Genomic DNA, 25,592 nt, shown 5'->3' on the forward strand with positions numbered 1-25,592 from the left:
CCCCCAGCTCTGACCAGCCTCTCCTACAGTAAAATATATATTTCTTACTTAGGAAAGTTGTTTAGTCTATTCAGTCCAGCAAGCTCTTGGCACAGTGACATCTTCTGGAGAGACAAAGACATAGTACCCTCAGGGAGCCTCCAGAATGAGCACCACAGACCTTGCAGACTGTCCAGGCCAGTCCATCTCTGTCCGCAGCGTCTGGACTGCGTAGCCCTGTTGCTTCTGCCTGAAGGCCTGCCATGAAGTCTGGCCTACCCTCCCCGCGGTCTGCTCTGCTTGTTAGGAAGCCTCTGTGGGGCACTTTCTGCCTTATCAATAGCCTTCCTGATGTGCACCACACAGGAATGCCCATCGCCTCTCTGTTCCGAACATTAGACTTCCCTCAGTGCAGCTGGAGATGGTTTTGGTTTTTATAGATCACAATCTTGGTGTAGATTGAGCTTGGGGTTCACTAACACCCCCAGTTCTTTCTCAGACAGAGTGCTATCTAGCCATTCCTCCTCCCTCTTGGTACTTGTGAGGTGGATTTTTTTTAACCCTGAGTATAAGACTGTGGAGTGCCCATCACATAGTAGGTGCTTAGTAAATATTTGTTATTTATGCTTATTGGAGCCTTCTCAATATTCTGGCCTGTTAGAATCATGTGATGCTCTTTCTCTCATCTCACCCAAATATTTCTCAAGAGAAATGTTGCTTGTTTTCAGTACGTGACGGACGTGAGAGTGCTGCAGAAACGTATCCAGGAGGCAGAAGAAACAGTGGCTTTTATTAACAAAGAGGAGGAGCTCTTTAAATGGGAACTGACCAAGTACCCAGAATTGGACAAGCTGAAAGTCAGCGTGGAGCCCTTTCAGAAGTTCTTTTCTTTCATTCTGAAGTGGCAGCGGACAGAAAAACGGTAATTGTAACTCGGGGAAGAGAGCTGACTATTTATATGAAACCTGTGAAAAGCTCAAAACTCAAATCAATTTAATTTCTCTTGGACAATGGAAATTACTTGTGTGTAAATGAACTCAGTCCTATGCGTTTGGCTATTCTTGAGATGCATCTATTGAATACATTTCTATTTGTGGGTTTTAAAAAAAATTGTGTGAACTTTGCTATTCATAGGGTCATGTGATCATAGATTTGGGGCTGGGAGGAATCTTGGAAGCCAGATCATCCAAATCCTTCATTTTATGGACAAGGAAATTGAGGGGTAGATGTGGGAGCCAGCCAGGCCCCCTTGGTGCTGCCTTGGGTTCTTGCCTCTGGCTTACAATCCTTCAGCCTCTTTGGGTCTCAGTTTCCTCATCTGCAAATACAAAGAAGTTTAACAAGGTGATGGTCAAGGCCCCTTCCAGCTCAAAAGCTCTTAGGAATTGTCTGTAATTTCCCCTTCCCTCCAGGTGGATGGATGGAGGCTTTCTGGACCTTAATGGAGAAAGCATGGAAACTGATGTAGATGAATTTTTTAGAGAAGTTTACAAGAACCTGAGGTTCTTCCAGCTGAAGCAAAAGAAAGAGGCCCAAGAAAAAAGAAAGGCGGCAGGGAAGCGCTCCATCACAGAAGAGAAAATAGAGGAAGAAGTTAAAGATAACCCGACGGTCACGATGTGTTCTGCTGTCATGGAACAGATCAAAGCCTTTAAGGTGAGAGGCCAGTGACAGAGCCTGCTAGAGCATTCCCTTCAGACCATTGTCAGTCAGCACCTGCTAAGTGTTTTCTGTGCTGGCTCCAGGGCACAAAGATAAAATCTGGCCCTGCCCTCAAGGAGCTTACCTTCTATTGGGGGGAAAATCCAAAACAATACGTGCACATGTAAGTCAGTACAAAACATATTTTTAGCAGCCAAGAGCGTCAGGAAAGGCCTCTTGGAGGAAGAGGCCTTTGAATTGAGCTTTGAAGGAAACTATTGATTCTAAGGAGCAGAGGGAAAGAGAGCGCACCACAGGCATGGGACAAGCCGTTCCTTGTGTCTGGTCGATCAAGGGGAAGTTGTTCTGCGTGGCATTCAAGGTCCTCCATATTTTGGTTCTTCTTCATTTACCACAATTTCTGGTGTGGGCCTTCTCTGCTCTTTTGAGATTGTCCCATGTGCCTTTTTATTTCCATCACTTAATATAAATGCTCTTCTGTCTTCCCCTTTCTTTCCTCAGTGGCCCTTAGAACATAGACTCTGGGTTCTTTAAAGCTAGGCCCTGTGGTGATGATAGCCCTACACCACTTAGCATTTGGCCATCATTTTTCTGTCCTTTAGGGCATCTGTGCTCTCCATGAATGTGAGAATTCTCTCCAGATTCCAACCCATCCATTCATATCTCTTACGCTGCATGAATCCGGCACGTCTTTCAGCAGATCCTTCACAGATATCCACCCAGAGGACTAGAGGCTTTTGCCTGGTTCCTTTTTTGATTCCATAGCTACCAGCACCAAGCTTGGGGGATGGCCGTCTGATCTGTTCCCTCACTGTTGTTGCTTGACTCCAGGCCATTGCTTGTGTCCACACTGTGGTCTGCTTGTGCTTACCCTATCTGTCCTTCCACTGAGGGAAGAGGTCAGATGGGAGATGGGGGGCTGGGGAGATAGGAGGTAGAAAATAGGTTTTGGCCCCTTACTGGAGGTGAGGGAGGAGAGTAAGGAGTGAGGATAACAGAGGGTGGGAAACAGGAAGAACGGTGGTGGTCTTGACAGAAATAGGGAAGTTAGTTAATAGACATTTGCTAGGGAGCCTCTCTGTGCCACTGAACTCTGGAAGTTTGGAAGAGGGGTAGGTTTGGTATAGGGGGCAGGGAGGAAAGAAAGAATATTCGGTGCTAGAGAGGTGGCCAGGGATGGAGTGTGTTCTGGGGGTGGGAAAGGAGGTAACTTGTCCTTCATGTGCATAAGGGGATGGGAGGAATGGGACAGGAGAGGTGGAGAATGAAGGAAAGAATCTTCATGATAGAATGGGGGTCCCCAAGGACAGGCTGGAAGAGGAGAGGATAGGACAGGAAGGATGGGGGAAGGGTAAGACTGAGCTGAACAGGAATAAGATGCCAGAAGAAAAGAGTTGGAGGAGAATGGGATTGTTATGTTAGCAGACAAATAGGAATTTGTTTTTCTAAATTTGTTTTGGTAAGCCAGCAAAAATCTTTGAAAATATCAAGAAATTCAGTTTAGCTGTTGGGGAACAGGCTGATTGAATGAGTTTATATTTGATTCTTTTTTTAAAACATATATCTCAGTGAAGCAGACAATATTGCATTGCTTTTTAATAATACTATGCTTTCCTCCCAATTAGGAACACATCCCTACTGTCACCACCCTGTGTAATCCAGGTCTAAGAGCTCGTCACTGGAAAGAGATGTCAGAAATTGCAGGATTTGATTTAACTCCAGATTCAGGGACCACTCTTAGAAAAGTACTAAAGCTAAACCTCGAACCCTTCCTGGAAAAATTCGAAGTCATCAGTGCTGGGGCGAGCAAGGTAAGCAGGAAACGTAGTAAACATGAGAGCCCAGGGTGGGTGGCATCACTGTCTCTGTGGTGTCTTTGGTGGGGTGTGGGGGAGCAGTGATGATGAATGATGATGGCCAGAGACTGAGCTGTCATCAGCAGTATAAATAAAGATGTATAACACTACTGCTTTATGTTTGGGGGACAGCTGGGTGGTACAGCGGGTAGAGTCAGGAAGACCTGAGTTTGAACCGTGCCACTTGGGACTCTGGCCAAGTTATTTAACCTCTCTCTACTTTATCTTAAAAAAAAAAAAGGTGATAATAGTGCTTACCTCATCAGGCTGTTATAAGGATTAAATAAGATCTGTTTGTAAAGTGCTTTGAAAACCATAGTGTGTTCTATGCATGTGAATAAGGGCATAGCTTCCTCAGAGTCTCCTTTGTCAGATGAGGAAGCTGGACCACATGGTGTCTGAGTTCCTTTCTAGAGCAACCTTTCAATTGTTCGGTGACCTCCCTCATTGTATAAATGGGGAAATGGGGGCCCAGAGAAGGTTAAGTGATTTTCTCAGGGTCATATAAATAGCTGACTGACTGACTGAACCAAGATGAGAACTTGGGTCCTCTGCTCAGTGCCTTGACTACGACCTGTCTATCTTCCTAGGAATTTTCCTTAGAGAAAGCCATGCATGTAATGATAAACACATGGGATGACATCACTTTTCACATTAGTCCGTATCGAGAGACTGGCGTCAGCATTCTCTCTGCTGTGGATGAGATTCAGGCCATCCTGGATGATCAGATCATCAAGACCCAGACCATGAGAGGATCACCCTTCATCAAGCCATTTGAAAAAGAGATCAAGGTGGAGTTGATGGGGCTTCTGGCCTGGCCATTCCTCTCTCTCTTGTTTTTCCATTTCATTTCATTTTTGTTTCTACAGCTCTGGGGAACAGAGCACACACATCATTGACCGCCCCTAGTTCCCAAATATATTCTTTAAAATTTGGCTATATAAAAAAATGCAGAAGTGTCTTTTTGTTTTGATACAGCAGATGGCTCCCAAACAATCCCCCTCATAAGCCTCTCTGTGTGGCCGAAGATGCTTAAGCAAAATCATCTCATCGTGTGTCACTTTTCACTGTTGTAATTGAGGAATTAGTAACAGAAATGATTGCGTGGTATTGGCACTGGCCATTGCATTAAAAATATGTGTTTGTATACATATTTACATACACACACATACCGTGTTTCCCCGATAATAAGACACTGTCTTATTATTTTTTTGGAAAGAAAAACACCAGAGGGCTTATTTTCAGGGGAGGGCTTATGTTGTCCTGCCTCAGCTCTCCTCTGCGGCACTGCTCTCAATGGTGCCAGCAAGCAAATCACTGGGGAAGAACAGGATGACGTGCTCACTGCTGCAGCTCTGATTGGATGCAGCTCAGAGCGCGGCGTGCGTTTCACCCGGGGGGGGGGACGGTGCATACAGAGGGTACCGTAATGTAGCGTGTAGCGCAGGGGATCACCTTCACTACAGTAGCAATCTCAATAGGGCTTATTTTTGGGGGAGGGCTTATTTTAGAGGAATCTTACACAGTAAGGGGAGGGCTTATTTTCGGGATAGGTCTTATTATCGGGGAAACACCGTATATATTTACATATGTACATGAATGTATATTTTTCTATTTCGTTCTTTTGACTCTGCATTGCTTTGTCTCACCTCATACAAGTCTTCCCATGAAGAACATGTTAGTCACACAGAACTCTGAGTTCATTAACATATTAACAATACCCTGTTCCTGCTATCATCTGTCCCTATATTCTGTGATGATATTGACTAGCTGGTAGAAGTGGGGTATCATATTGCCACCTCCTCACATCCCACCTCTCACTACTTAGATGCAGAGAAACTCTGAGGGGCAAAAGAAGTTGTCTAAAGTCACACAGCCAGGATGTGACAGTGCCAGGGTTTCAGTCCAGATTGGAGTCTTGAGAAGAAGGACTCTTTAGCCTTGGATAGCAGTTTATTGTCTCCCATGGCAAACCCCATTTTAAGAAATGTATAAGTTAGAACCAGTGAAAGCTACCCAAACCATCATGATTATTAATATACTTCAGAAGCTCCAAAAACTCTTTCTCTGGGTTGAAAACTGCCTCACCCAGGCTATATTCTAATGTGCCTGGGAAGGCTGACAGCAGTTCTGCCTAGCTGGTCATAACAGGAATGGGCATTTAGATGGAGATTTAAAGTTTGCAGAGCACCTCATGCCTCCCAACAACCCCGTGGGACACATACCTTAGATAGGATTGTCCCTGTTTTACTGACGAGGCAAATGAGTCTTATAGAAGTTCCCGGTTTTTCATCATCTCTCCATAATTGGAAACTCTGATCATTTGAAGGCCTGGGAGGACCGTTTGATTCGAATTCAAGAAACCATTGATGAGTGGCTGAAAGTGCAGGCTCAGTGGCTGTACCTGGAGCCCATCTTCTGCTCTGAGGACATCATGCAGCAGATGCCCGAGGAAGGGCGACTGTTCCAGACAGTGGACAGACACTGGAGGGATGTCATGAAGTACTGTGCCAAAGACCCAAAGGTGAAGGGACTGAGGGCCTTGGTGGCTCTGACCCTGCTCCATATGTGAGGTGCATTAGTCACTATTGCCAACATGTAGGCTACCTGACAGGTGAATGACTATGTACGAGAAAATAGATGTAGGGTAGATTGGAGGTAATCTCAGAAAGAAGGCACTGGGGCGGAGGCAGCCAGGGAAGACCAGAAACACCTTGTGCAGAAGGTGGGATTACAGAGGGAAACCAGAGGCAGAGATGGAGAAGAGAGCCCTTCTAGGCATGGGGGACAGCCAGTGACAGGGCATGGTGCTGGCAGTGGCCACTGTCACTGGATGACAGAGTACATGGGCATGAGGAAGTGTCAGACGGGTAGCTGGGTGGCTCAGTGGGTAGAGCCTGGAATCAGGAAGATCTGAGTTCAAATCCAGTCTCAGATACTTAATAGCAGTCTAAGGACTGGGCAAGTCACTTAACTTTTGTTTGCCTTAATTCACTGAAGAAGGAAATGGCAAACCGTGCCTCTATCTCTGCCAAACAAAGAAAAACTCAACCTATGGACAGCATTTGCATAGGGTGGTCCAGGCATTCTCTCTGGCTACACCCTAAGCTCTCTGTGCTCCTTAGAAGTGGTCAGCCACCTGTGCCCCCAGCTCTGCCTCAGGCCGTTTGGTTAGTCTTCCGGGTGTGGATTTGCCTAGTCAGAACAACTCTGAGCCTTCTCTTGACCTTGATATAGTATGCTGAGCTCTAGTCACATGATCTTGGCTTAATCAGTCAGTAAACACATATGCAGCACCTACTATGTGCAGGTCACTGTGTGAAGTGCTGGAGATACAAAGAAAGGTGAAAGACAGTCCCAGCTTCAGGTATACAAAGCATATAAGCAGCTCTATGCAAGACAGACAGGACCTAATGAAAAGAGGGAGAGCCTTAGCATTAAGAGGGCTTGGGGAAGGCTTCCCGTAGGCGATGGGATGTTAATATTGACTCAGAGGAAGCCGGGGCAGCTTGGAGGCGGTGATGAGGAGGGAGCCTTCCAGGCCTAGGGGGCAGCCGGAGAGCATGCCTGGAGCCAAGGGGAGGGTCTTGTTGGAGGAACAGCCAGGAGGCTGGGGGTCTCTGGATCACAGAGAACCTGTTTGGGGAGTGAGGTATATAGGAAGGCTGGAAAGGGAGGAGGGGCTCTGAATGCCAAGCAGAGCATTTTGTGTTTGATCCTGGAGGTGGCAGGGGGCCCCTGGAGTTTGCTGGATAGGTGGGAGTTCCTGCCCTGATCAGAGCACAGATGCATCTTTTCCAGTTCCTGTATCTGTCTTCTTTCAGGTTCTTGCTGCCACATCTTTGACTGGCTTGTTGGAGAAGCTGCAGAACTGCAATGAGCTTCTGGATAAAATCATGAAAGGCCTGAATGCCTACCTGGAGAAGAAGCGTCTCTTCTTCCCCCGGTGCGCTGGCTGGGCTTGGGGGAGGCCTAGAACCCTTGCTGGTGTCCCTTGCCCCTGACTAAAGCATCTGTGCTTCCCTGTCCCGCCCTAGTTTCTTCTTCTTATCCAACGATGAGATGCTTGAGATCCTGTCGGAGACCAAGGACCCTCTCCGGGTGCAGCCACACCTGAAGAAGTGCTTCGAGGGCATCGCCAAGCTGGAGTTCCTGCCCAACCTGGACATCAGGTCCATGTATAGCACAGAGGGCGAGCGGGTGGAGCTCATCTCTCTCATCTCCACCGCCGAAGCCCGCGGGGCTGTGGAGAAGTGGCTCATCCAGGTGGAGGACCTGATGCTGAGAAGTATCCACCAAGTCATCGCCTTGTCCTGGCTGGTGCGTGTGCTCGCCCTCCTGGGGCTGGGCCGGGCCGGGGCAGGGAGTGGCTTTAGGTGCCCGCTAGGGGCTGGCTCAGCGGCCGGCCAGGTTCAACAGCCCTTGGCCAGTCATGCTCATCAGAGTTTGGGCTCATTTCAGATCCTTTCCTTGACCACTTCTGCTCAGTTATAGTAAAGCAACATTGTCTGCTAGAGAGAGGAGCGGCCTGGGAGCTGGGAAGTCCTGCCTGTGGCATTTAGAGCCCCAGAGAACTCTCTGCAACCTGGGAGGATCAGGTCTGTGTTGGTATCAGGCCTGCTGGTTCCCCTTTACAACATCTCTGTCTTCTGACGCAGGCCCTCCTCACCTCCCACCTGGCCTATTGTCATGGCCTGCTGATGGGTGGGCCTGGCTCCTGGCTCCCCCTGCTCCAGTCCATCCTCCAAAGTGATTCTCCTAGAGTGCAGGTCCAACTATATCACTGACCCCTAATCAATAAACTCCAGTGGCTCCTTCCCTATTGCCTCCAGAATCCAATACAAAGTAATCTACTGCTTGGCATTCAAAGCCTTCATAACCTTGCCTCTCCCCACCTCTGGCTTTCCAGTTTTCTTATACTTTATACTTCCCTTGCCAACGCATTCTTTGATCCAGTGACACTGGCCTCCTGGCTATTCCATGGACAAGACCCTCCATCTCTTCTCTCTGGACATTTTCTCTGGCTGTTCCCTGTGCCTGGAATGCTTTCCCTATTTATCTCTGGCTCCTGGCTGTTCTGGCTTCTTCTAAGTCCTAACCAAAATCCAGTCTTCTATAGGAAGCCTTTCCCAGCTGCACTTAGTTCTAGTGCCTTCTCTCTTTTAATGATCTCCTCTTTGTCTTCTGCATAAAACTTGTTTGTCATTCCCATTGGATTGTGAGCTCCTGGAGGGCAAGGGTTGTCTTTTGCCTTTTTTTATCCCCAGAATTTAGTGCAGTGCCTAGTAGCAGCAAGCACCCCAAGCGCGTCCTCAGGGTTTGCTGCCCATACAGGTTCTTGGATCTGCTTTGTTAAAGGAAAGCAACTCAAAATGGGTTAACAAGCTTACTTTAATCAGTCAGACATATATCGTTTACCTTGTTCAGGGGAAAAAGGTCAGCACCCCAAACTTCAAAATATACAGACAGAATTATCAAGACATTAACAGATCAAGTAGACAGCTTTCCAAACTGTCCAACTATTACATCCATACCCAGTCAACATCTGGGTTTCCACATCTGGGTTTTTCAAAGCCGGGGGACTCTCAACAACGGCTTCCCAGAATTCAGATCAAATCACAGAACACTTCTCAAAGTGAGTCCCAAAACAAAGCTACACATCAGGGCTTATATAGCCTTCTCCTGGCTCAGAGAATGTAACAACCTTATTGACTCACTGGCCAATCAAGAAGTATCTACTGAAAAAAAGCCTCCCTCCCCAGGCTTCAGGTGCATTTTAGCCTAGGGGCAGGGAAGATCTTCCAAATTTGCATTCCCATTACATGCCTGTCAGACAGTAGGCACTTAATGAATGTTTGTCCACTGCCTATCAGAGGGAGAACCTTCCCTGACAGTTTCCTTTACCAGTGAAATTACAGGTTTGGTTCTTCTCCATGTCGCATCCCTCCTCCACCCTCCCCCTGGATAACACCAGCAGCAACAATGACCAGCCTTTATATTGTGCCTCAGTTTACAGAGAGCCCTCTCCTGAGCCTCATGTCAGCCCCGAGAGCTGGATGGACATTGTTTTGTAGTTTTCCTAATGATGCATCATTTCTCTCTGTGTGTGGGCACACACATTTTATTTTATTTTATTTTGGGGGGGGCACACATTTTAAAACACTGAGAATCCTCTTTTAATTCCTTTATATATTTCTCATCAAAATTCTTATTGTTTGTATCATCAAAATTAAGAAAAATTAGGGATACATTATATATATATCTGTTTTCAATTATCAAGCATTTCTTTTCTTTCCCTCCTACCTCTTACCACCCCCTTCATCCCACTGGAAAAAGAAAACTGACTCCTTATACAAATAAGAGTAGAGAAGCAAAGCTTCTTCCCTTATTGACCCTGGCCAAATATGTCTCATTTTGCATCAAGTCAGGAGGCAGGATGCCTTTTATGTGGACGTAACCCTTCCCAACAGATACTTGATGCTTGAATAACTCCCATGTCCAAAATATATCTCCCCCAATTTATCTCTCATTCTCAGAAAGGAGGGTCATTCCATTTTGACAGGATGGTCCAGACATTGACCATTGAGAGTGACTAGAATTGGTCTCCTTCCTATGATCCCCCCTTCTTTGTGGGGCAGCGTCCCCTAGAGAATTTGAGTTCATGGGAATGCTTTCTCTGTCCTTTGTAAAGCTCCTCCCTGAGAATCTAGGGGGTGCATTGGACAAGATTCAGCTTTTCTATGTATCACAAAGGAGAGAGGAGGGTCACTTCTTCCCTAGGTTCCCATCTTTTTTGCTTACATTCTATGCAGTGGTTTCTTCACAGGAACACGAGGTAAAGTTCTTTATTGTCAACCAAATGCTCAGTGATAGAGATAGGAACTAGTGATTTCACTGGTATCAGGATCTCCCTGGTGAGCAAACTCTTCATATCAGTGCAGGCTGGCACCTTCCCTGAGCTTAGAAGTTGCCCAGAACAGGGTGCCCCTAATAGTCTGTGTCAGAATTGGGACTTGAACCCGGGTTTTCCTGTCTCTGAGGCCAGCTCTCTAGCCATTCTGCCATGCTGTTTCTCAGTGACAGATTTAGCAATATCAGAGATACTGATTGCTGTGTGTTCTTTCATTCAACTTTTCAGCCTCCTCTTTTTTTGTTAGATTAAATCTCTAAACTATTAGTAACATTTTGGATGGCTTGTTTGAAGATAAAGAATGAAAACAAGAAATGTGCTTTCATTTTTCAGGCTTATCCACAGTCAGAAAGAAAAGACTGGGTACGAGAATGGCCTGGTCAGGTGGTACTTTGTGTCTCCCAAATGTACTGGACGAGTCAGACTCAAGAAAGTATAAGTGGTGGAACAGAGGTAAAGTCCTTGGGGAAACTGAAAATGGTAGTTTCTTTTTGATTTATTTATTTTTTTTCACACTCCCAGAGAGTGCCATTTTGTGCCTTCGTGACATAGATTTGCTTCTTTGAAAATCCTGCTCATTGCTGGAAGGCAATGCTGAGGCCTTGGAAGTCATGCCAGGGGACAGCATACTCTAGCAGGGTCCACCAGACTGGCAAGGCCTTGTGTCTGCTGGCTGAGGACTAGCCTTGCCTCAATTCTGTTCAGAAGCAGGTCAGCCATGGCGTGGTGAATTCTTTGACCATGACGACCTCCAAGAAATTATCTCAACAGGCAGAAAATGATTGGTTTACAATTTGGGGATCACGTCAAAATTAACTATCCCCTCAATAGTAGAAAGGTAAAGACAAGTAAATTAGAGGAAAGGACAAAGACAAAAAGAAGACTGTGTATAACACTAGCAACTTCAACCTGGCCTATTCAAATGAGATGTTGATGCTAAAAAATGGGAAACAGATAAAGGAAAAGGCATTTTTCTTTGTGAGGCCACAAGAACCCAGAAATTATCTCAGTAAACACTCATTCGATCACCTTGCCTAACAGAGAGACATGACAGGCATTGCTAAAACTGGTTTGAAATAGAAAACTTTGTAAAATGTTACAGAGAAGCGACAGATTTGAGCAGTGCTGAACTGGGCCTGGGTTGAATAGGACAGGGATCAAGCTGGATCTCAATTGCAAAATGGAGCAACATTCCCAAAAACGTCATGCTTCTCCTTGATGGGAGGGATCTTTTGGAGACGCCTGGTGGCCATGGGCCATAGAGCACTGCAATTGCCTAGAATCAAAATTGTAGGTGATTCAAAGGGTAACTGAGATAACTGACACCTGGTGGGCAAAAGAAGGCTCCAAAGAGTGTATTACCAGTGACAGGTTGGCTTCCAGAAGTGGGATAAGAAATATCATACAGGAAACATATGATTAGAAAAGGAAGTGGGGGCTGGTCATGTGGTGAGAATGAGGAACACTACCGGGGAGCCCTGCCCTGGTAATTGTGGCATCTGGGGAGATAGAGTGATGAGTCTCCATTGAGCGCAGTGTGTAGACTTGTCAGAAGACAGATTCACAATGGACGTGGTGTGTCTGGGAGCATCGTTGTTCATTGATGAGATCATAGATGTGTTAAAGGACCAAAGGATGGGGGCATGTAGATTACAACCCTCCATATTTCTGCTGGCCATGGGCCCCCTTGGACTAAGAATTCATCACCAAAGGACCAGTGATACAAAAGATGTGATTAAAGAAAGATGGGATCAAAAAAAAATATGATCTGGTTGAATGTTGAGAGTGAGAGGTGACTGTTGGAGAGCTAATGTGCTTCAGTGCTGTAACTGCTGTGCCATGAGAGAAATCAGCAAGGGTCCCCAGGGTATATTGAGTGAACCCTCAGTCCCCACCTGCCCATCCATGTACAACTTACAGGAGGCCATGACCAAGAGTTGTAAGGATGAATGGTGGTCTTCATCATTGCAAAGTACATCCACATCAGTGAAATCACAGATTCATTTGAATATTAATTTTGCTGGTATATTTTGATTTAGATCTGCTGGAATATATATATTTGCTTTTTGGAGAGGGTAAGGTAGGGTGATTGGGGTTGTGACTTGCTCAAGGTCACATGGCTAGTTTTGAATTAATCTTAGGCCAGATTTGAACTCAGGTTCTCCTGACTCCAGGGCCAGTGCTCTATTCACTGCTCCACCTCGCCACCCCCTGGAATATTAATATCAATACCTATTTGTGTATTTTAGTATTTCTGCTTGCCATTTGAAAACATGGTGCAAAGGAGATAATGCCTGGAAAGTGCTTTCCTAAAATATGTATAAATATTAAATTAACCCTCCCTAACTTATTATTTATATTTTGTCAGGTCTACAGACAAAATTATTACTTTCTTTCCCTTCTTTTTAGAATTGATTTTTAAAAAAGTGGTCTAAATAAAATGGTGACTATTGAATGTTTCGAAAGAAGGTACCTTCACATTGGGCGTTTTCCTTTTGCAGGGCTTAAAGTTATACTACGTTAACCTTCAGCTTCAGCTCAATGACATCGTGAATCTGGTCCGAGGGAAGCTGTCTAAACAGACCAGGATCACTCTTGGGGCTTTGGTCACCATTGATGTACATGCCCGGGATGTCGTCATGGAGATGATTGAAGGGGGTATGGGACTTATTTTCTAACATCTTCATGATCAGATGAGGAGAGCGTGTCATTATGAGCCGTGAGATCAGCCTGTGTGACCGCAGATCATTCGCTGAATTCTTTTTGGACTTCAGTGTTCAGATTTGTAAAATAAAGGGCCTCTAAGATCTTTTCCAACTTTCATTGTAGGACCCTTAAAGGACTATTTTTCCTCTTTCAAAATAATTTCCTTTAATTTATAACTTGAGCAACTTAAAAAAAACCCCACACACAACGCTCTAGAATATTAAAATATCTTTTTTAAAGAAACTTTTTCCCCTTTGAGGGATTTTTTCTTTCTCTCATTTTAATTATGGTCTTCTTAGAGGTCTCAAGTGATACAGATTTCCTGTGGCTTGCGCAATTACGATATTACTGGGAACGGGAGAATGTCCGGGTTCGAATAATTAACTGCAATGTCAAGTATGCCTATGAGTACCTTGGCAATTCACCTCGCCTTGTCATCACTCCTCTAACTGACAGATGCTACCGGACTTTGGTAGGTGTCTCCATCCACTCAGTCAGCAGATGAAGATGAACGAGCGTCACTATTGAACTCTTAGCCTTAAAACCCATGTGTAGGGCATGGTCATGTAATAACCTTTACGTATATCTCATGGAAATTAAATGTTGAGTGCTTCTTAACATAAGGTCTCCTTCATGAGACCTGTCATGCCCTCTCACCCCACATCCTAGTGCCCCCTCCTGAAATTAATTATTTGATGTTCTATATTCATCAGTCTGTTTATGTGGTGGGTCTCTTCTACTTTCCCCATCACCCCCAAAAGCTGTAAGTCCCTTAAGGACAGGGACTGTGTTTGTCTCTGGGTCTCCAGTGCCTAGTGTGGTCCTTGACACAGAATCGATGCCTGTTGAATGGCCGACTGACCGAATGAATATGTGAAAGATTAGGACAATATTAGCCTCTGGATCATTTGTCTTTTGTGATCTCCCACCCCTCTGTTCTTGACACTGCCTACCTCAGGGTCTTTGTTCCAAGGGTTCATCCTCTTTAAGATGGTGTCGTGTTCAGCTCATTGATCACCCAAGAAGAGCCTCCACCAGGGAGGGCCACATCCTTGGTGTTACCTAGTGCGTCAGCCAGCTAAGGTAGTAAAGTCATGGCTGACGGTGGCTGATGGGAGAGGGATCCCTCTGCCCTTTTAGGGTCCCTTGAAGAATCATAGTGTTCTTCTGGTGGCAGCGTACCCACCTGTGTGGTTGCCCAATGTCACACAGCCCATGAGGAGTTCTAATGGGGGCGATTTTAGCTCCAGGGAGGAAAGTGTCATGGTGGACTGGCAGAGGAAGGGGATTGTTTTGGGTGGGTGTGAGCTTTCACTGCCCCTGATATCACCCTTGTAAATGGCCAGTAGCTCTGCCTGTGTGTGGCAACAACGTGAGTGTTTATAGGAGGTGGACCTGGCATTAGATCAGTCTCCTAAGGGTGCTTAGGAGATGTAAAACTGCAAGCATCATCAGTCTGGCTTTCTGTGCGGGTCCTGCGTTAGCTGCTGGGGATGCAGACACAATGGAAGTTATTGCCACCCTCCGCAAGCTGCTGCTGCTACTTTTTTCTCTTGGTGAAGGCGTTTTTTGAGACTGTACAGGAAGAACACAGTCCCAAAGTCTTGCTTCTCAGACCTGGAGTACCTTCTCCCACAAATGGATACTGAGCCATTGGTGGGGGAGGGGCCCTGAGAAGGTGGTGGGTCGGTCACAGTGTGGTCAGGGCATCTCACAGCTGCAGAACACTGGGGCCTCGGTGTCCAGCCATTCTTTCAGAGAATCCTCCTGCGGTGAGCAGCAGCACTGTGGCATCGGGACAGATGAGATGCCGGCTGGCTCCTCATCGGGCCCAGGCCACTAGATGGTCCTTCCACTGAGGGAGGTAGCCAGTGGGCTGCGTGGCCGCTCAGAGGCTGGGTCGCTTGGCCAGGCAGCCGCCTGGCTAGGCCAGGCTTTTCCCGTGGTGCTGGGCAGCTGTTGCAGGCCTGGGCCAAGCAGGTCATCCTGCTGCCTGGCAGCCAGATTGATATGGCAGGTCATTTGTTTGCTGCAGTTATTCAGTCGTGTCCAAGTCTTTGCGACCACATTTGGGGTTTTCTTGGCAGACACTGGAGTGTTTTGTCATTTCCTTCTCCAGCTCATTTTACAGATGAGGAAACTGAGGGAAACAGGGTGAAGTGACTTGCCCAGGGTCACACAACTAGTAGGTGTCCGAGGCCGCATTTGAACTCAGGTCTTCCTGACTCCAGGCCTGTTGTTCCGTCCACTGCACCACCTTGCTGCCCTGCAGGTCACTTGGTCATTGCATATATTCCACAGAGTGCTTAGACTTTGTTCTATACGTCAGTCTGCTGGACCCCTTGCAGTTTGCTCTTTGATTGGCAGTTGAAGTCCTAGAGTGTATATTCTACAGGCAAAGGTCTTTGAGTTTCTGAGTAGAAAAGGTTGCTTTTGGAGTGTTAGCTTCTTGAGGGTGCTGACTGTTTTTTTGCTTTTTCTTTGCTTCTTCCTTGCCTAACATGGTAACTGTCCTATATTAAGTGCTTAATAAATGCTTATTACCTGATTCCTGGCATACTCTGAGGTGTTTGCATATTCAACCTTCAACTCGGAGCCTCATTATCTTGTACAAGCTCATGACCCGTCCCGGATTCACTGTGTGAACTCCCCTGGAATCTTCATGAGGGATCTGACAGCATTCACTGTCATAAGCCTCCCAGCAGCATTTGATGAGGGTGGCCATGGCCCCCATGATGTTTTTATAAACAGATTGCCAATGACCATGGGAATATTTTAATAATACATATTTCCTTCACTTTGAATAAATTGTTTACTTTTTCCAGATAGGAGCCTTTTATTTAAATCTTGGTGGAGCTCCTGAGGGCCCAGCAGGCACAGGGAAAACTGAAACTACTAAGGACTTGGCCAAGGCCTTGGCTGTCCAGTGTGTTGTCTTCAACTGCTCCGATGGTTTAGATTACTTGGCCATGGGAAAGGTAATCAACATCAGACAATGTCAGTCATGACACAGTGGCACATTTATCTGGCTCCTGTTTGAGAATACTATCTTTCTAAGCTTTGTGTAGCTATAATGAGACAGCTCCCATCCGTTGGCCCTTTTATATGAATTAAATGTCAGTTTTAAATAGGGTTAAGTGGCAGAACCCTCCCTAATAACTGGAGCTGTCCACAAGTGGAATGGACTGCCTTAGAGGATGGTGGGGCCAGTGGGGCCTTCATCTTGAAGCACAGGCTGGCTGACCACTTGGCATGGGACACCGTAGAGAGACTCTGGGTCAGGTTGGGGTTGGATTAGACGGCTGCCAACATCTCTTTGTCTACAGTCACGTTCTGTGACTCCGCAGTTCTTCTACTGGAAAATGACCATGTTTCTCTCTCACCCCTAGTTTTTTAAAGGTTTGGCGTCTTCTGGTGCTTGGGCCTGTTTTGATGAATTTAATCGAATTGAGCTGGAAGTCTTGTCCGTGGTTGCCCAGCAGATCCTTTGCATCCAGAGAGCCATCCAGCTGAAGCTGGAAGTGTTTAATTTTGAGGGGACAGAACTGAGGCTGAACCCCAATTGTTTTGTAGCCATTACCATGAATCCTGGCTACGCTGGGCGCTCTGAACTGCCAGACAACCTCAAGGTAAGTCTTAAAAATAAATTCTGAGGAAGGCAAAGATGAGAATAAAATAATAATAAGTGATTGATGATAATTTTTCCACTGGGACAAGAGTTCATTGAAAATGGAGTAGAAAAGAATGATAAAAGGCAGGGTTTTCCCAGGAGGACCATTTCTGTCTGAACTCCATTCAAAAAAGAACGACAATGAGAAGGATTGACTGTTGATAGAGAAATTGCAAGTGTGCAAGACACTTTTCATAAATTTTCTCCTTTGATCTTCCCCACAGCCCAGGGAGAACTATCCCATGTATTATCCCCAGTTCATAGATGAGTGAACTGAGCAGAGAAGTTAATTGACGTGTCCAAAGTCACAATTTATTGTCAGAGGCAGGATTTGAGCCCAGGTCTTGCTTGACACACCATTCAGCACATCTTCTATTATACCATAGTCCCCCCAGTGAATGTTTCTTTATAACCAACTGTAGCAGAATTTTTGTAATTTTCTCTCATTTGTTTGAGATTTCTCTTTTGCCTGTTCTGCTCTCTGTGAAGGACAACTGGATATTTCAGTGACTCTGACATATCGTCGCTCTGGGTGGGCGGGGGGGCTTCTTATGGTGCTGAATACAGCTCACCTGTGCCTGCTAATCCCATCTTTTATTAATATGAATAAATATTGACTAATAGATTGATCATTAAGTCTGGGCTCCTGAAGGATGTTCTTTCTGCAAACTCCCCTATTTCTGTAAAGGAAATGTGCACGAGTCTTTTGTTCAGTACATCACGGCCGACAGTGGTTGGGTCTATGTGGATGTTGCCTTTGGATTTTCCCTGTGGATTTTAGTCATTTCATGGGCTCTGTCCAGAGAAAACTTTGGTTCTCAAAATTGTTATAAAATTATTAATTATTATTAAAAATTATAAAAAAATTATCAAATTGGTGACATTTAATAAATCTAGTGTTGTGTACCTGTAATCCACTTTGATTTTGCTCAGTTGAAGTTGCATTTGTTAGAGAACTATTTACTTAAATTCTTCGACTGTTTACCAAGAGACCAGTCTTCGTCTTCCCTTTGCATGAGGAAGGGTGAACTTTTGTAAGAGCTACTCAGGGGGGAGAACGCTGTCGTTAACAATCTATATATTTGTGGTTTTATTTCTGTCTTTAAAAGCATATTAAACGATCTTCTCTCTCATGGTAGGTTCTCTTCCGGACGGTGGCTATGATGGTGCCCAACTATGCCCTCATTGCAGAGATCTCTCTCTACTCCTATGGGTTTCTGAATGCCAAACCTCTGTCAGTGAAGATTGTGATGACCTACAGGCTCTGCTCTGAACAGCTTTCATCTCAGTTCCATTATGACTATGGTATGCGAGCTGTCAAAGCGGTGCTGGTGGCAGCCGGGAATCTCAAGCTGAAATTTCCGGATGAAAATGAAGATATCCTTGTAAGGACACATCAGATCCATTCCTCAGTTGTGAGGGGGATGCAGGTTCTAAGATCTCTGCTCTTTTGGGGAGGTTGATCAGAGGGGGAAGAAAAAGGTAGAGTTGTAACTAGGGTGAGGTGACAAATTTGTCAAATTTAGACACTTCTGGTAGGGGTTCTAATTCTTTGGGAGAGTGAAGATAACAGGTAAGTCCCTACATATTGTTTCAGAAATATGGGGAAATTCTGGTGTAGAAACACCTTCTACTTAGACAAATTGAGTTTTAGTCCCGACTAAAATCCCTTCTTAGAGGAAGCCTTGTCTGTTGTAACTTTAAGACTTGTGATTTGCCTAGGGTCACACAGCCAGGATATGTCAGAAGCAGGAGCTGAACCCAGGTTTTCCTGACTCTGAAGCCAGCCCTCTCTCCCCCATGCCATGTTGCTCAGCAGTACTCAACAATATTTAGTTGAAGTGAGCAGCTACTAGGTGATGGGCTGGGGTGAGCTGCTCTCCCAGCCCACCCAGCTTCATTGCTCCTGTGCCTACAAATTTGTAGGACAGGCTTTGGTTATAGACATTCCTTGTTATAACTGTGAAATAAAATGATTGTATATAGTTCCCTTTTCATAATGGTAATGAATTTATGGTAATGGTATAGGCAATTTCATTTCTGTTAATTTCATTGTGGCAAATTTATTTTGATAATTTTGTTATGGTAATGATAATTTAAAGGAAATATCTTAGTCATCAATATACTACTTTATCTTCTACATGAACTTTTAAGATAGTTTATATGTTATTAAAATTTTGTGAGAGTTTTATTTTATTTTTAAATATATGTTTTATTGAGGCTTTTTAAAAAACATTTTTTACCCCCACCAAACCTTCCTTTGTAACAAAGAACAGTTACTGACAAAGGGACCCCTTTTGCCAGTATATAATGAGCTCTGTACCCAGAGGTACAGAAAAGAGGGAAGTGTATTTCACCTTCTCTTTGGGGCAAATATTGGTCACTGCAATTAATCTGGGTTTAGTTCCTTTTTGGTTTTGTTTTCATTTATATGACTGCAGCTAGATATTTCAGTTCTTCCAACTTCACTCTGCATCAGTTCACCCAGGTCTTCCTGTGTTTCTCTGAATTCCTCACAGTCCTTACTTATGGCCCAATGATATTCCACCACATTGATAGATCACAGTTTGTTTGTCCCTCTCCCAAGCCATGGGCACTCACCCTGCCCCCAGTTTTTTTTTCTCTCACAAAAAATTGTTGCTATGTTCATCTTGGTGTGTGTGGGCTTTGTGGGGATTTTGGTGCACTCTGCATAATCAGCTTTCTGTGCTTGGCACTTTCAGCTTCTTCGATCAATAAAGGATGTGAATGAACCCAAGTTTCTGTCTCATGACATACCCTTGTTTAATGGAATAACTAGTGACCTGTTTCCTGGTATCAAGCTCCCTGAAGCTGATTATAATGTAAGTACGGTTGTTAGGCTATTTTTTTTCCTCCAACAGTCTTCTCATTGAGGAATTAATTTATTCAACTTAATTAAAATAGTAAGTTGCTTTTGGCTGTAGGATGAGGGCCTGAGTTAAGGAAATTTCAGAAAGGCAGATTAAATTGGTTTCTGTGCTTTCCAGAGTTTGGCATTAGGGGGGATGGGATTCAAGCCACAGAAAATGTCTCATGTGAGGAAAAGAACATTTTGTTTCCCAGCATGAATTGTAAAACTCAATCATGAGAGCCGTAACTAGTATTGGATGAATGGGACGTTGTCCCAGGCCCCTAACATGGGGTGGGGGGCAGGGGGAAGAGGCAAAATTTTCCCCACAGTAAATGCTGTTCTCTGCTAGCCAGGACCATTGTGGGCAAAACTATCACTGAAGTAGAGTGATTCTTGAAAAGGTACTGGGAGAGGGGGAATCTTGACTCCCCCCACTGTGGGAGTCGAGGAGAAGGGGGTCCCTGAGAGAGGCACCTTATCACCAGAACTTACTTTCATCCCAAGCCTGATGGGTCTGGTGATGGGTCACCTCTTCCTCTCTTTGCATAACTGAACTAGAAGTTAGGCTGTCTTTTGTACTGTATGTGGTGTCCCCTTCTTCCCTGTGACTGATATTATCTCATCCAGTTGTTATATGTGTATGTTTTGATGTTTTTTTTTTACCTCATTTAACTATATTTCTAGTTATAGATCTACAAGTAGGATAAAGACTATAGTCTGGCCTAATGCATATTACAGGAGATTACTGTCATGTAATATCCAGAGCTGCCACTATTATATAATTGATGATGCATGATGGGAGGCACCATAAGGGATGGTGTGCTATCTAATCTTTGCAACTTTTCCATTGACAGACAGCATATTCTGCATACACAGGAGGAGCTTAAACATTGAATTAAATTGTTTTAGAAATATTCTGATGTTGCTGTTTATGGTGTGTTTGAAAATTGTTTCCATAGTTTTTACATATAGAACCATATCACCCATTAAACAAATTTACTTTCAAGAAGGAGAAACATTTCATGATACCTCAGCCGAAGTTAGCCTGCATTTGTCTGGACCTCTTCCTCTCATTCCCTTGGAAAGCAGCCTTTTTGGCTTTTGTTTTAATTCAGGATTTCCTGGAATGTGCTCACGACTGCTGCAAGGAGCACAATCTTCAGCCTGTTAAAGTATTTCTAGACAAAATGATCCAGACCTATGAGATGATGATTGTGAGACATGGGTAAGACCACTTGGCTTTCTCCGTTGTGGTGTTCTGTAGTTACGGGCTTACTCCCAGCAATGAGGAGATTAAAGCAGTGGGTGAGCAAGATGGCAGGGCACATCCTCCAGCCTCAGCCTGGTTGCTGATCATGTGGGGAGCGGGCCATTGGGCTCAGCTGGACAAGTCTCTCTCCCGGTCTTTATTCCTGAAGGGTTTTTAGTTCTATGGCTCCATAGTTCTAGACAAGGCACGACTTTAGATGGGACTGGGTCAGTTAGAGAACTATACAAAAAAGTCGTTAGCCAGCTGTCAGTGAGTAGCAGAGAAACTTTTTTTCCTCTGAAGCTGGGGATAAGTTCAGTTTAAAGCTCAGAATTAGGGGAAGGAGAGCAAATATTTCCTCCCTTTTTTGACTCTACAGGGCTCGATTCATCCTGTGATGTAAATGGAACCAGACAATCAGTTGACATTTACTATGTGCCTATGATGTGCTGGACATTGTGTTGAGCACTGGGTCCACAAAATGAGGCAAAAGACAGTCCTTGGCCTCAAGGAGCTCAAATCTGCTATGATATTTGAAGTACTAGAAGAGGTGAAATTAGTGCACGAGGAAAGAACAATCACCCAAACCTGCTCATGGTCTGAGCCTCAGGACCATGAACGTTCTTTAGAGTGTTGACTGGTGTATTCCAATATAATTGATATCCTTGGTAATCCCAAGTACTGTATGCATTTAAAAACATTATTATGAGAAGGGGCCGCTAGGGCCTGCCAAAGGAGGCCAGGGCACAAAAGGGCTGAGATCTCCCAGCTGTGGGCCGACTGTTCCTGGAATTCTGAGGGCTTCTTGTTACTTTATTCCGATTTCCAACTGTCCTCTCCATCCTTGTCGTGATTTAGGACTCTTCATTTTGTGAACATGAAGATTTTAGGGCATAAGTGAAAATAGAAAGGACATGTTCACGGGGGCTAATTTCATCTAGACAGAGAAACCAAGGAATCAGCAACAATGAAAGTTCAAGAAAAGACTGACTTGTCCATCTTCATATATCATAAGCTGGTTTGGGCTGTTCTTTCTTGGTGTACCAATGTCATCTTTTCTAGTACATCTAAAGGAATTGTGTCTAAACTGCAAGACGAACCAGTGAGCCCCATAGAGAGTTCTTTGTACCAGATATATTCCCCATTGCTATCCTTTCCAATCTTTACCGTGTAATAATTGTCCACCAGGTTCATGCTTGTTGGGGAACCTTATGCAGGGAAGACAAAGGTTCTGCATGTATTGGCTGACACACTGACGCTTATGAATGAACGTTCCTACGGAGAGGAAGAGAAGGTCATTCACAGGACAGTGAACCCCAAGTCGATCACGATGGGCCAGCTTTTTGGCCAGTTTGATCCTGTATCTCATGAGGTGGGGAAACTTGAGCGACTTTGATAAGCCTTTTCTCTTCTGGGTCTTTGCCAGTGGGCAAAGTCCAGCTTTGTACTGTTACTCAGGCTCCAGGGCCCCTCCCCCAAAGATAGGTTTAGGGCATAAAAAGCTCAATCTTGCCCCAGCCTTTTTTGTAAAAAATGTCATCAACTAAAAATAGCCTCATCTAAACAAAGCTTTCCCCCCCACCAAATCTTTCATTTAACTCTACAACAAGAAAATTCCAGTTCTGTCCCTGTTTTTGAGGGGTGGGTGGGCACAGTTCTGTGTACACTTTCTCTTTCTGTGCATTTTTAGGAGAGACAGCTCTTCCTTGCTTAGCTAATGCCACCCTCCCTTAGTGATACAAGCACAGCTCTGTTCAGGTACCCAATTTTTTAGGACTCTTTTTTCATCTATTAAACCGAAGCAGCCTTTTGGCTGTGCGCTTTTTATTTCTGTCGTTTTCACAAACCCTCCATTGAGCAGCAGCCTAGCTTTCCAGGGTCCTGAATTTCCTTTTATTCAAGTGGAACTTCTCAACTCTTTCCTTTCTTCATCTCTCTTAGTGGACAGATGGTATTGTCGCTAACACCTTTAGAGAATTTGCCCTGTCAGAGACCCCGGATCGCAAATGGGTGGTGTTTGACGGTCCCATTGACACGCTGTGGATTGAAAGCATGAACACGGTATTGGATGACAACAAAAAGGTGAATGATCTGTGGTGAAAGTGGAATTTGGAATTCAAAATAAAAAAATTTAAAAAGTAAAAGAACTACAAAATTTCTTAGGCTAATTAAAATGTTAATTAGCATGTGGAAAGGATCTAGGGGGTCATCGAAGCCTATACCTGCCGCCTGCGTCTCTATGCCTTCTTAAAGATTTCCAGGGTAGGAACCTCTCTACTGTTTAAGGGAGAGTTGGAAGGGACCTCTGAGACCATCGTGTCCAACTGCTTCATTTCAGAGATGAAGAGCCTGAGGCCCAGATAGGGGACATGCCCAAGGCCAAGCATCAGAGGTGGGATTTAAACCCTGGGCCTCTGACTATAGAGCCAGCCGACTCTCAGTCTCTGTGGGACAGTGCTAGTGATTTGTTATTTTGTGACAAACTCTAATAGTTTTTAGACTATCCTGTATTGACTTAAAATTTGACTCTCAGCAACTTCCATCCATGAGTTCTAGTTCCCCGCTCTGGGGGCTGACAAAGTCTAAGCCCTCTTTTCTTGGTACCTCTTAGTGATGGCTATTATGTCCCCTGGGTCTTCTCGCCTACAGACTAAGCAACCTCAATTTCTTCAGCTGAGCTTTGAATGTCATTTTGTTAGTCCTTTCACTGCCATCATCGCTCCTCCCTCTCCCACCTCCTTTATCTGAACCTGCTGCAGCTTTTCAATGTCCCTTCTAAGCTTTGGTGCCCTGACTTGAACATAGGGCTCTCTGGGCAGCCCAATGCTCGACTAACTCAAAACCAATGAAAAGGAGGTAACTGTCATGTAGATGAAGGATTGTAAGAGTTATGCTCTAATGACATTTTCTTAAATGTAGAAATACAGTCCTATGCTGAACATTTGGATGTGTTGATTAGAAATCAGGGTAGCATGTTTTGGGATTATTGGAGAATTACAGATATAGAGGTGGCAGGGACCTTATACCAGCTAGTCCAGCCTCTTCTTTTTACAAATAAAGACACTGAGGCCCCAGTGAGATTAAGTGACTTAGGATCTTGGGGTCCTGGAGCACTGAAGGGACTCTTCAGGACCTAGCTAACCCTTCAGTGGGGCTGGACAGGAAGCCCAGGTGAGGGAAGGTGGATGAGGAGGCCAGGAGTAAACAATAGAGGTGATGTGGCCAGCCCACGTGAAGGACAACACAGCGTCATCAGCTCAGAGTCTCGAGGCTTAGGAGGGCATCTGGTCCCTGCCAAGCCCAAGTCAGAATCAACAGCTGCAGGAATCTCTGACAGCCTCTGACGAGGGGCAGACCACCTTGTTCCCTTTTGGGAACCTCCAGTTGTGATAGTGGTGATGATGCCAGCTGAGATTTCTACACCTTTTTAAGGTTTGCAAAGTCTTCACATGTATTATCTTAGCTGGTCCTCGCAACAACCCTGGGAGACAGGCGCTGTTATTATGCCCTGTTTGACAAATGCAGAAATAAGGCACAGGCCAGTGACTTGGCCAGGGTCACACAGCTGCTAAGTGTCTGAATCAGGATTTGAACTCAGGTCTTCCTAAGGCCAAGACCAATCTATCCACTGTGTCATCTCATTTTTCCTTATGTTGAGCTGAAAAATACCTTTATGTGCCTTCTATCCATTGGTCCTAAGCGGGTAAGTTATGCAGTCAGTTCTCTGGGATTTTTTAAAGAGAAGCACTAACAAAGGGGTGATGGTCTTAGAGCTTAGGCGTCATGGGATGGTGAAGGGCTGAGAGGCCTTGAATGATTCCCCAGGAGAAGAGGAGGCTTGTGGCAGGGCTAGCCTGGGAAGGGCCGTGGTTACTCATTTCTGGCATTAAAAGAAGGGAGTTATGAATTTAGAGCATGGCCATCTGCTCTAGGTCCTGATCTTACAGGGGAGGACGCCGAGGCCCGGAGAAGGCTCTGGGGATTTGCCCAGGGTCACGCCATACTGGGTGGCAGAGGAAGGATTCAAACTCCAGTCCTCAGCCACTAAATCCTGGCCCTTTTAGCTGCCCTGAGCCTTGGCTGATCTCTGATTCTGGGCACCTTTAAAGAGATGAAAACAAGTCTAGTTGGGATCGGTACATTGTTTTCTACTTGGACCAAATTCTTAGGTGATGCCTTTGAAAGGTGGGGATTGGATTTTCCTAATTGTCCTTGAAATCCTTGTATTCAGCTTTGCCTGATGAGTGGGGAGATCATCCAGATGTCTGCTCAAATGAGCCTTATCTTCGAAGCCATGGACCTTTCCCAGGCCTCGGTAAGTTGGCAGTTTGGGAGTTGAGGATGGTCAGGAGTTTTTGTTGAGAGAGGAACGTTTGTTTGTTTTTTTTTTTTGGTAGATTAAAAAAGAGTTCTGAACTTAACAAGCCCCAAATTAAACAGGCATTTCTAAATACACAGTAGAATGGAAAAGGGAAGCTTGTTCACAGAACTGCAGATCTCCACTGTGTATAATATATGTAATAGATAATATTATAAAAATATATAATAAGTCCAGCCTGTATGTGTAAAGCTGACCTGCTTGTCTGTGATACTTTCTGGTCTTCATTCTCTTCTCTTCATTTAAAAAAAGTCTCAATAATCCTTTTCCCGTTCTTTTTCTTTTTTTTTTTTGGAAGGGCAATTGGGGT

The 25,592-nt window shown here is 44.9% G+C and overlaps 1 protein-coding gene across 4 annotated transcripts in view; it reads left to right on the forward strand.

The window, feature by feature from the left end:
• DNAH12 (dynein axonemal heavy chain 12) overlaps positions 1 to 25,592 on the forward strand; it is a 159,501-nt gene that overhangs the window by 42,466 nt on the left and 91,443 nt on the right. For all 4 annotated transcript variants that reach the window (XR_011167579.1, XM_069084269.1, XM_069084270.1 and 1 more), the window contains exons 15-32: positions 708 to 901; positions 1,392 to 1,635; positions 3,267 to 3,452; positions 4,088 to 4,288; positions 5,827 to 6,021; positions 7,322 to 7,443; positions 7,535 to 7,817; positions 10,741 to 10,860; positions 12,909 to 13,065; positions 13,413 to 13,585; positions 15,939 to 16,091; positions 16,503 to 16,742; positions 17,923 to 18,168; positions 19,507 to 19,626; positions 20,771 to 20,880; positions 22,093 to 22,276; positions 22,846 to 22,986; positions 25,136 to 25,219. Coding sequence is in view for 3 of the 4 variants with exons in the window: in XM_069084269.1 (XP_068940370.1) it covers positions 708 to 901; positions 1,392 to 1,635; positions 3,267 to 3,452; positions 4,088 to 4,288; positions 5,827 to 6,021; positions 7,322 to 7,443; positions 7,535 to 7,817; positions 10,741 to 10,860; positions 12,909 to 13,065; positions 13,413 to 13,585; positions 15,939 to 16,091; positions 16,503 to 16,742; positions 17,923 to 18,168; positions 19,507 to 19,626; positions 20,771 to 20,880; positions 22,093 to 22,276; positions 22,846 to 22,986; positions 25,136 to 25,219 (3,153 nt within the window). In the remaining variant the exon portion in view is untranslated. The remainder of the gene's footprint in view (positions 1 to 707; positions 902 to 1,391; positions 1,636 to 3,266; positions 3,453 to 4,087; positions 4,289 to 5,826; positions 6,022 to 7,321; positions 7,444 to 7,534; positions 7,818 to 10,740; positions 10,861 to 12,908; positions 13,066 to 13,412; positions 13,586 to 15,938; positions 16,092 to 16,502; positions 16,743 to 17,922; positions 18,169 to 19,506; positions 19,627 to 20,770; positions 20,881 to 22,092; positions 22,277 to 22,845; positions 22,987 to 25,135; positions 25,220 to 25,592) is intronic.

This window comes from Petaurus breviceps, unplaced genomic scaffold (genome assembly GCF_028583685.1).
Source record: "Petaurus breviceps papuanus isolate PSGF00001 unplaced genomic scaffold, PetGlider_PUasm1.0 174, whole genome shotgun sequence".
In the NCBI taxonomy this organism is placed as follows: domain Eukaryota; kingdom Metazoa; phylum Chordata; class Mammalia; order Diprotodontia; family Petauridae; genus Petaurus; species Petaurus breviceps.